The 11,063-nt window shown below is 41.4% G+C and overlaps 1 protein-coding gene across 2 annotated transcripts; it reads right to left on the reverse strand.

The window, feature by feature from the left end:
• Positions 1–2,754: 2,754 nt before the first annotated feature.
• On the reverse strand, positions 2,755–5,159 carry LOC141817865 (protein CNGC15b-like). Of its 2 annotated transcripts, XM_074705490.1 has the most exons (4): positions 5,131–5,159; positions 4,349–5,039; positions 3,973–4,253; positions 2,755–3,884 (listed from the first exon to the last, which is right to left on the reverse strand). In XM_074705490.1, exons 1-4 carry the CDS (start codon positions 5,157–5,159, stop codon positions 2,843–2,845), a joined length of 2,043 nt encoding a protein of 680 aa, XP_074561591.1. In that variant the 3' UTR covers positions 2,755–2,842. The 2 variants fall into 2 exon arrangements, with proteins under 2 accessions (XP_074561591.1, XP_074561590.1); XM_074705489.1 differs by lacking the exon at positions 5,131–5,159 and having other exon boundaries at positions 4,349–5,079.
• Positions 5,160–11,063: the final 5,904 nt, after the last annotated feature.

The following is an 11,063-nucleotide window of genomic DNA, read 5'->3' on the forward strand; positions in this document are numbered from 1 at the left end:
TTTTTTTGTAGTGTAATTAGATCTTGCCAAAAATTTATCAAATTTTTTCTAAAATTTCTAAGATGGCATATCTATATAAGAAGGGGTTTAGGGGAGGCAAAAGATAACACAACAATTATTCTCCACCTCCCTTAGAGCCGGCGGCACAAAAACCTTCCCCCCTAATTTTGCCGCCGCCAACCTCACCACCTCCTCTTCTTGTTTCGGTTCTTCTCCAAGCTCCCTCCCTCTTTGGTTTTCGGTTCCTCCTCTATCAACCTTGCTAGGGCCGGCGCATCTCCTGATTCTTTGCAAGGGCCGACGGCAAGAGAGGAAGAAGAAAGAAGAGAAGAAAGGGAAGAAGAAGAAAAGGAAGAGAAGGCTTCGTGTTTGCTTGCCATCGGAAGAAGAGACTTGGTGGAATCATCTCGAAGGATCGTTGCCCACACAATGTTCGAGAAGATGAGAGGATATACAACAGAAGATCAAGGGGTCATCCACTCCTTCTAGACATCCCGCAAAGAAGAGGTACAATTTATGTTTCCACTTTAATAAATTGTTCTTCTTCTCCATGGATCCTGTAAATTAAACACAAGAGTCCAATGATCTAAATATGTCGATCAAACTTTGTTTGATCGACTATGAGGGCAACTTGAAATCATTTCTGAAAAAAAAAATTATTCTGCAAAAATTTATCGGAATGGTTTTCTAGTGTTTCCCATCAGTGCTCTCCTACCTGCTCCCATCACCTACCTCGCGAGGTATTTGCCATTGTTGTATATTACCCCTCCCTCGAGGTCTCACTGGGTCGCATCCTCCACGTGATTTGGATCTTGGATTTTCTTGTGTCAGCTCAACCTCCTCCTTATGCATTGCCCAATAGTTCTCTTTTGAGTGTCCATTTTTCAGACATGATTCACAAAACTCCGGCATAGCGTCAAAATGAATTTTCAAATTGACTTGCACATCAGTTGGAAGGGTTATTGACACTGTATCAATCCTCTCCTCTTCCATATCCACCTTAATGAGCAATCGTGCGTATGTAATTCATTCTCTTATTCTGGTCAATTTATCAGTGTATATTGGTCTCCCAATCTTCAATCCAATAAGACTAAGTACCCCTTCCATCCAACAATCCTATAGTAATCCATGTATTTGCACCCAAGCTGGCACAAACCTCTCGTCCTCCTCAAATAAGAAGTAACTCAGCATCTCTTTAAGGAACAAAGGGCTTCCTTATGCAAAGTACGGGACCTTTCCCAGCACCCGATCTCGCTCCACTACCATGTCAAAATGAAAAATCATCCAACCATTCTTGTGCATATGGAATTGACATTGAGCCCTTCATCGTTGTATCACAGTTGTGATGTCGTCTTTACACGGGTGACGCCCCATGAAGCAGCCCACAAAATAGAAACCCAGTGACTCCTCCACTGTATCTATATCTTCATACTCAATATTCAGTCGCTTCTTTTGTCGTTCAAGGTGGTGTAGTTTTGTTGCTGTCCCTGCCTTCCAATTGTCTCGAAATAGTTCTGCCCAATATTTGGTAGAAGTTCCTCACTTCGTTGGTGGGATATTGACTCGTGTTTGGGTTTATGCACCCCCCCCCCCCCCAGTAGGATTTTGTTGGTGAAAGAGAATTAGATGGCCCAAGGATCCAAGCATTATCTTGAGTTGACCATCATCTCAAGCAATCCCCTCTTTCCGGTGGACACCTCTTCCCTTTTCACCAGTGTCTTCAATCTCGGACCCTAGGATAGCTTGTTCCTACAGCTTTCGGACTAACAACAGCCACATTAGGTTCCATCGGGTTGCTAATCTTTCTCACATATTGTTTACGCCTTGTCTAAATTTACAAACTAGCCTTTAATATATGTCTTAAGACAATCCATAACATTGTCTTTACGAGTAATAGGAGCTTTAATGCTTTTGTTAATATAAAACTTCATAAACATGAGAGTTAGAGATTCAATAATTCCCACTTTACAATAAGGAATTCTTTGAACAACCATATTTTTATTTGTGAGAGAACTATACTTATCGCTGTGTAAATCCATACAACCTAATATAAATAAAATACTATACTTATAATTTGAGAAACTAATATTTATTAAAAATAATAAAGCAAAAGCATAACATATAATTTTCTTTTTAATTTGTGTTATTAACAAAATATTGATGATTGAATCAAATTTACAATAAATCTAATAGATTCAAATAAGACTTCTTAACTCTTTAAACTATGGTAATGGAATAATATTTTATTTTTAGGATTACTAGATTCATAAAATTTTATTTCTAACATTTCTATATACAGTGAATTGTTTTGGTAATTGAGTTATAACACTAGAGAATAATATAAACTTTATGAATCCACTTAATAATGTAATTGTAATCATAATCATCTGAATCTACTTTGGCTATATTTTTTTTCAAAAGATACTAATTATAAGCTAACTTTTTAAAAGGAAATAGTTTAATAAAAAATAAGTTATATATATTTTTAATCATTAAATGCAAATTAATTAATTAAAATGGCATAGATATCTATTTAAACTCTCATCATCTTCTTTTATCATGTTAATTTTCTAGTCTTCTTTAATTTCTACAACCACTTGAGTACATTATTCAATGTCATCGTTCCACTTGTGATATGTATCTAACCTCTCATATGTTTCTATACAAAATTACTAGTCTTACATTTAGAAAACATATAAATTATGCATATTTAGAAATATGTACTGATCATTTTAGTTTTTACCAAAAGTCCCAAGTCTAATACAAAAATAATTAATACACGCACCAACCACACTAATATTGCTGCAGTATATAAGCCACTAAACATGTATAACCACCAAATCTAGTTTTCTTCCTCTTCCATTTTCATGGAGAAATCAGGCTCCCTTGGCTTCTTCAACGCCGGCTTCCCCGCCGCCCCATCTTTACTCCCTTTTCCACCTGCCGCCGCTTTCGCCTTCTCTTTCTCCTTCCCCTCGGTCGACGGGTGGAGAGACCACACTGAGGTGGGCTGGAGCGCCGGCTTCTCCATCTCCCCCTCCCTCATCCTCAGCTCCATCGACGCCCTCCGCCGCTTCTGCCGCCCCCACGCCGCTTGTATGAAGCACGCCGCCCACGTCCGCCACTGCTGCGAGTAAAACCGCAGCTTGTGCTGCACCTGTTTGCTGTGCATCCTCCGGAACTGCGACGCCACGAACTTGAGGTCCTCCGCCACCAGCGCGAACGCCTCCACCTCCGTCACAGCCTCCACCGTCCGCGTCGACAGCGGCAGCGCCGCCGCCAGCCGCGGGTCGAGAGCCCACGTCAGCAGCTCCTCTCCGCAGAACTCTCCCGGTCCGATTCGGCACCAATTGAAGAACCCGCTGCGGCCGCCATTGGTGGTGGTGGAGTCCACGTACCCGCGGATGATGAACAGCATCTCGCCCACCGGGTCGAGCTCCCGCACCAGACACGTCCCCCGCGTGCACAGCGCCGGCCGGAGCCGCTCGCAGATTGCCTCCAGCATCCGCTCGTCCATCTCGTCGAACAGGGGCACGCGGCGGACGAGGTCGAGGCAGAGGTGACGCTTGATGTCGCGCCGGAGGTCCACCGGCAGCCCCTTCAGCAGCGCTTCCTCGTCCACCCCGCGCGTCGCTACCCACCGGAACTGGTGGTACCGGCGCACGCTCTGCTTCAGCTCCGCCGGCAGCTGCCGGTGCCGCATCCACTGCTCCGTGTCCGTCCTCGTCACCCGCCATTCCTCCAACCTCGCCGTCGTCGATTGAAGATAGGACTGCATATTTCCAATGAGCAACCCGAAGAGAACCAAGCCCAAGACGGCGATCACAATCGCAAAGCTGATCTCACTAACACTCGTGCTCGTCGACAGATTCTGCCCCAAACAACTGCACAGATTTCAACAATATAATTTCATGAGCTTCAAGTGATCAAGAACTCGTACAATTAAATCGATCTAACTTGTTCTCTACTCGCCTCAAATTCTTTAAACCCCACCAAAAGCAGTAGAAGTACTTCTGGATGAAAGAAGAGGATGTCACATTAAACGCCAATGCATCAGCATAAATTCCAAACTGAAACGAGTTGTTACTTGGATTGCAGAAGCTCGCAATTAGCTCACTTCTCGTCTTCCAACCATCGCTCCCTCTGCACTCCAAGTTCTTATACTGGCAGGAGAAGTCACGGAGCCGGCAGGCCGTTCTCCAACAGGCTTCTTGCCGCTCGATCGATAGAAGATACCACGATGCTCCAATCACCTGTATAGATAGATCACACAAGGATTCAATTCACCGAAATCTATGGATGGGCGTTGGCAAAGGCTAGCTTGTAGGGGTTAGCAGCTAGCGTTTACATGGCTCGCGAGCATGTAGAGTATGAGGTTGTAGGCGGCGCCCGCCCAAGCGTTCTCGGTCATGACTCCGGTCATCCTTATGATTCGCTCGGAGAGGGGGAAGATTAGGAAGAGCCTGGGGAGGTACTGGAAGATGATGCTGAATCGAAGAAAGTTCTTGCTGTCGGTGACGGTGGAATCCTTAAGGCTGGGGATGACGACCCATATCATGAACTGCGGCAATGGCAAGGCGGCCACGAGGTCGACCCAGAAGCCCCTGGCGAGGTACCTCGACGCGATCTTGGAAGGATCGACAACGAGCTCGCCTCTCCCGAACACTCGAGAGGATGGCGCGACGAAGGCCGTTCGGAAGCGGACGTAGATCTGAATGCAGTAGAACATGTCGGCCAGTGATCTGAGCGCGGTGAGGACCACTTCGAGAGTAATCCCGATGTCGATGCACTCCATGGCTGGCGTCTCGGGGATGTAGAAGAAGAGAGGGTCAAGAAACAGGGACACCAAAGAGGCCGCGAGGAGGACCTTGTTCCACCGCTGAATTGCAGGGCTTCGCGGGTCGAACAGCCGCTTGTCGTTGCCGATCAGGAACTCGTAGTCTTCGGAGAAGACGCGCGACAGCACCTTGTTCTTGAAGGATTTGCACGGCTTCGTCCCTTCCGTCGTGTCTGCCGCAAACTCAACTTCTTCTTGAAATCTGAAAACGTACGTACGATCAACAACAACATGCATGACTCAAAAACAAAAGCAGTGTCTAGTGATTATTGATGATGTTAAGAATGGCTCACCTTACAGTTTTTGAGGTAGAAGAAGCCATGGCTCAGCTGTGATGGCAAAGTACGATGCATGCATGAGAACAATGCCAGCAACTTTAAAATACGAGGCCTAAGAATTAAAAGGGCTCTCAACTACTCAGAAGCAGAGATCCTGTGAGCCGAGCATGCAAGTTGCAGGAAACCTGTGGAGGTCTGTAACGTAGGAAACACCATGCATGTGACCTCCCTGTAGCTGTTGCTTCTTTCTCCGCAGCATCAGCCATTTATTAAAATTTTTGTGGTCATATCGAAACCTGGAGCACCTGAAACCAGGCAAATAGTTAAGCGCAAAATAATTATATTAATTGGCCCAGCTGAGGACAGTCATGAGTTGGACGATGACAGTAGCTAGGGTTACAATCCTTTGTCTTGTTCCCTTGTTGGGGATGATTAATTTCTACGCTTTAGTGGTTTAGTTAGGTTGAAAATGACCTAAACCTATTGGAAAGAAAAGAAAATATTATACTCTCCAGGCCTTCTCCCACCCAACTGGCTGCTGCCACCTGGTTCTATCACTTTCTGTTTACCTCGAAGGATTGCCGACAGCCGACTGCTACTTATTTAACATAATTAAGCGGAGGAAGCCTCACCCTTCTCCATCCTCCCCCTCTCCCACACCTCAGAAAGCCAAGAATAAGAGATCCGGGCTGGTGCACGTCTTCTCTCCTGCGTTATATTCTCTCTCCATCCAAACACACAGGTGCGTCAGTAACTGCGATCCTTCATGCGCACTCCACGATAATTCTTGCCTTCTCGTTTTATCGAAGCTTCAAAATTCTCCTTCGTGGTAACTGAAATCTTTTCTCCACTTTGCAGCCAAAAGTTTATTTAAGTCTAAATAATAAATTAAAAGTTTAAATATGATATATAATTATAATAATTATAATCGTAGCAATGAATATGATAAATTTAAAAATATTATTGCTTACTATCGATTCATGTCAATCTTGATTATGACATTAGATATGGTAAATCATGATTGATTGAAATTGATTTGATATTCTTGTTGTCATTATCCTCGACAAACTCACTTGGACATTGAATTTGATTGTCAATTTGGTAAAACTTTGTCTGGATAATAGCTTAGTGAATATGTCAATAATTTGATCTTTCGTAGAGATGTAAGAAATAGAAAATTATCAAGTTGCCGCACATTCTCAAACAGAATGAAAATCAATCTCAATATTATCGCACCAAGGTATGAGCATGAAAAACTAGATATGCAGCAAGGTATGTCGCTCTAATATTATCACATCAGATTTTAAGTGTAGTAGTTGGGGAAAGATGTATTTATAAAAGAAGAGATTGTAGTCAAATAATTTCTAGTGTCGTGTTAACTATAATTTTATATTTAGTTTCAGTGCTTGAGTAACAGATCGTAGGTTGCTTCTTTGAAAGCTAAAAAATAAGATTTTGTCCAAGAAATATGGTACACCATTAGTAGAATGTTTGTCTTCACTATAGGCAATCAACTCTTTGTGAGGATTGACGATATAAAAGAAGATCATGTAGAATAGTATATTTAAAATAGTGAAGAATTTGTGTAGCACAGATGGTGGGTGCATAGTATTACCGACGTAATGGTCACAGGGGCGGAGGCAGGTTCCCACGAGAGGGGGGCCACATTTTAAATATTTAATAATTAATTATTAATTTTAAAATAAATATATTAAAATATTAGTATATTTTAATGAGAATCAAAAAGCTAGGGGGGCGGTGGCCCCTACCTGCCCCCCTATAGCTCCGCCCCTGGTTGAGGAGTGAATCAACCTTTTTTAAAAAATAGCAAAGAATTCACTTAATGTCTTCCCAATGGCGGCAAAAGCAATGTCAAATAGTGTGATGGTAACATATTGTCAAGCACCAACAATGCTTTGATAGATCTGGGGGTTAGTAAAGCCTATGTACCTGAATGAACCTTTCTCTATATCCGTGGGGTCGGCTCTTAGAGGGTCATTGAGGTAGTTGATCCTACCTTTTTTTTTAAATAGTGAAGAATTCTCTTAATGCCTTCCAATGGCGACGAAAGCAATGTTAAATAGTGTGATGGTAACATATTGTAGAGCACCAACAATGCTTTGATAGATCTGGGGGTTAGCCATTGTAGAGGAGGATGAAGGTGAAATGAAACCACCTTTAATGTTCACCAACAATGTTTTGATAGTAACATATTGGAGCACCAACAATGATGAAGCCATTGTAGAGGAGGATGAAGGTGAAATGAAACCACCTTTAATGTTCAGTGTGAAAATTGGATGTGCACTATCCATTTTAGCTAATTAAAGAAGTCCAATAATATATTTGCTTTGAGAGAAAAGACAACTTTCAAAATGTAAAACAAACTCTATGCCAAGTAAAAAAGCGAGCATTACTGAGATCCCGAATAGGGAACTCTTGATTAAGAAGATGAAGTAAAGTAGTGATGTCTTTTTTATCATTGTCAGTTATTAAAATATCATTTAAATAAATCAGAAAAAAGATTTTAAATTTCTCATTACATTTATAGAATAGAGAAGATTTAGTTTTTGAGCCAGAGAATCCATGGGTATGAAGCTAGTTAGATACATGATGAAACTATGCACAAAGTGCTTACCAAAGATTATATATTGATTTCTTAAGTTGACAAACATGTATTGGAAGTTGCAAGTGGATGAAACCTAGTGGTTGCTCTATAAAAATAGTTTATTCAAGTTGACCATGAAGGAAAACATTATAAATATCTAATTATCGTTTCGATCAATTGGTACTAACAACTATAAATAATAATAATAACTTAATAGTCGTAATTTTAATGACTAGACTAAAAGTATCATTGAAATCAATACCCGATTGTTGACTAAAGTCTTTAGCAACAAGGTGAGCTTTGTAACGTTCAATGGAGTCATCTATGTGATAATTCAATAAACCCATTTAAAGCCCATAATATTTGATGGAGTATGAGGAACTAAGTTCCATGTTTCATTGCAGAGAAAAGCATCAAACTCTATAATCATCACATCATGCCAATTTGGGTCTTTGATTGTCTATGTAAAGCTAGTTGGTTCGATAAAATTTGAAGAAGCATTTAGAGCTGGTGGAAGAGCATAACGGGTGAAAATTGATGGACATCGTGCGTAAATCTCGCTTAGAGGAAGCATACAATGAAGAGTATCATCACCAGAGCTACTTGGAGATGAGTGGTTAGATTGATGGGAACTAGGACTAGAGAGTAGGTCATCACTAGCTGCTGAGTCTACAAGAATAAGTGGAGATGGAGCAGGACTCAAAATTCCATCTAATTGTACTTTCAATATGACCTGTCGGAGCAACTTGTGGGGATTCTAGTATACAATTCGATGATATTAAAAAAAGTGTCTTGATTATTTGAAGGAATGTTTGAGATAATAACTACAAATGGAAAAAAGAAACTCATCAAAAGTAACATGTCAAGAAATATATATATCCGTCTAGTCAAGATATGCAGGCAATAATATCCATGATGTAAATTCTATAACTAAGAAAAATACATTGTTGAGAATGAGAGTTTAACATGTGTCTAAAGTAAGGTTGTAATCAAGGATAACATGCGAAACCAAAGATATGTAAGAATGAGTAATCTAGAGGGCGATTATAGAGTGTTTCCAAGTGGCTTTTGTTTTGAAGTAGTGGAGTGGGTAAACAATTGATAAGGTAGACTGAGATTTGGACAATGTCATCTTAAAATTTAAGTGGAACTAAGTCATGATTAAGAATAGCTAAGACAATTTCAATTACATGCTAATGCTTCCTTTCTATGAATCTATATTGTTTAGGAACGTGAGGGCAAGAAACTTAATGAAGGATGCCAGAGGAAGTAAGATGGTAATCAAGTGCTTGATACTCTCCTTCCCAATCAGAATGAAAGGAGATTATTTTACCATCAAAGTAGCACATATGTTTCTAAAAATGATTAAAAAAATATTTAAGAGATCAGATTTTTGTCATAGGAAAAATCCAAATGAACTTGCTAAAATTAATTATTAATAAAAATAACATAATAACGAAAATCTTGATTAGATAAAATAGAAATAGGGCCCCCAAACATCAGAGTGAATTATTTCTTAAAGAAAATTAGAGATACAAGTGGAAGACACAAAAGGTAGTTTATGAGATTTTTCTTTCATGCAAGCTTCACATAAATGAGATGATGAGGCTAAAGAAGTTGATAAACCATAATGATTCATGATTGCCTAAACAAGATGTAGAGATGGATGACTAAGACATGCATGCCAAGAGAATTAATTAGTGTGTTCTCCAACAAGGCATTGGTAGAGGTGGGTTGAATATGATAAAGGTCATTTTTAATATCTCTTCAGAGTAGAATAGTTCATGTCATGGGATCCTTAATAAGACAATAATAAGGATGAAATTCAAAAAATACATTATTATCAAGAGTAATTGATGCACAAAAATTAAATTCTTGGTGACAAAAGGAACATGAAGAGTGTTGCACATGTGAAAAGTATGACCACATGAGTGAAAGGATGTGTTTCCAAGGTAAACAATTTGCAAAACTCGGGCTATTGCATAATTGTACCATGTCAGGTCCATGATAGAGAAAAGCTTCTCTGAGAATATCATACTTCAGTGTAACATGATGAGTCACTCCAAAATCCAAATGTCATCTTGGGCTTCCAAGAACTGATGAAAATATATTAGGAGGGATGAAAAGTGAGAATACTCTTGATTGAGACACTACAACAAAAATGACTTTCCGCAGCGCGTCATCCGCAGCGCACATCATAGGCGCGCCGTTAATAGTTGCTTTGACGGCGCGCCCAATAAAATGCGCTGCGGATAATATCATATTTTTATCAATCGCAGCGTGCAACAATAATACGCTGTTAAAAATACTTTTAATAGCGCACATTATGCGCTGTTAAAATTATTTTTGACAGCGCATATTGTGCGCCGTTAAAAGTATTTTTGACAACGCACATAATGTGCGCTGCTAAAAATGTATATTGACAGCGTACAATGTCCGCTGTTAAAAATTTATAAATTATAACAGCGTATATAATATGCTTTCATAATTATATTAATTTTATTTTCTTTTAAAAATTATTTTAAATTACTTTTATGTACGGCGAATAGGGTTTGGTCGGTGATTAGGTTCGGCGTCCTTCGATGTTCGTTCTTCATTTCCTCCCGAACCAAAGCCGAAGAGAAGCGGTCTTCGGATCCTTAAAGCGCCGCCATGTACATCTCCTTCCCCGATCCCGTGCTCGTCGCGCCCCGCTCCACTACCGCGATTCCTGTAAAACCCGGTGCCACTTCTCCTCTCCCTTCCTTGCCAGCCGCACGCGCCCCTTCTACCCTAAACCCCCCGCCGCCGCCTCCTCTCCTCCCCTTCCCTCGCAAGCCACGAGTTCTCCCCTCAAGTCATCGCCTCCTCTGTTCCCTCCTAGCCGTCACCATCGCGTCCCGCCGGCAACCGAAGTTCTCCACCGCCAGCTGCCGCACGCCACCTCCACCTCCGGCCTGAAGACGTGCCGCCGCTTGAAGATCAACAGCTTTGCTGCCGCTCGATTGTCGCTGCACAGCCGCCATTGTCGCCTCTTTTGCCAAAGTCCGCCGCCGCCGCCCCTCCCCTTCCTTGCCAAGCCCCATTTGCCCCATGTTCGCCTCCTACTCCTCTTGGTGTTGGCCCGGGGGAAACCCTTGCTCACCGCCGCATGCAGAAGACTCACGGTCGCCGCCTCCTTCGCCAGCGAGTAAACCAGATAAGTTGATTAGGTTTTGTTTTTCTTCTTGTTTTCTGTTGGGACTTTTGGGATCGATTAAGATTAGTCTGATATTGACAATCCCCCGCCGCCGCCTCCTCTATTTCAGTTAATTATAACAATCACAGATTTTATTCTGATATTGAAGATGGTCTACTCCATCTT

Source organism: Curcuma longa, unplaced genomic scaffold (assembly GCF_044706935.1).
Source record: "Curcuma longa cultivar G26 ecotype Majalengka, Jawa Barat unplaced genomic scaffold, ITB_CL_G26_1.1 contig_22290, whole genome shotgun sequence".
In the NCBI taxonomy this organism is placed as follows: Eukaryota; Viridiplantae; Streptophyta; class Magnoliopsida; order Zingiberales; family Zingiberaceae; genus Curcuma; species Curcuma longa.

Bases quoted from the DNA above. Each gene is read 5' to 3' on its own strand.
- LOC141817865 (XM_074705489.1), bottom strand. From the start codon at position 5,074: ATGCATGTTGTTGTTGATCGTACGTACGTTTTCAGATTTCAAGAAGAA. The intron at 4,254-4,348 runs GTAAACGCTAGC...CTATCTATACAG, and splicing joins TCTACATGCTCGCGAGCCAT to GTGATTGGAGCATCGTGGTA. The intron at 3,885-3,972 runs GCGAGTAGAGAA...AAATCTGTGCAG, and splicing joins TGGGGTTTAAAGAATTTGAG to TTGTTTGGGGCAGAATCTGT.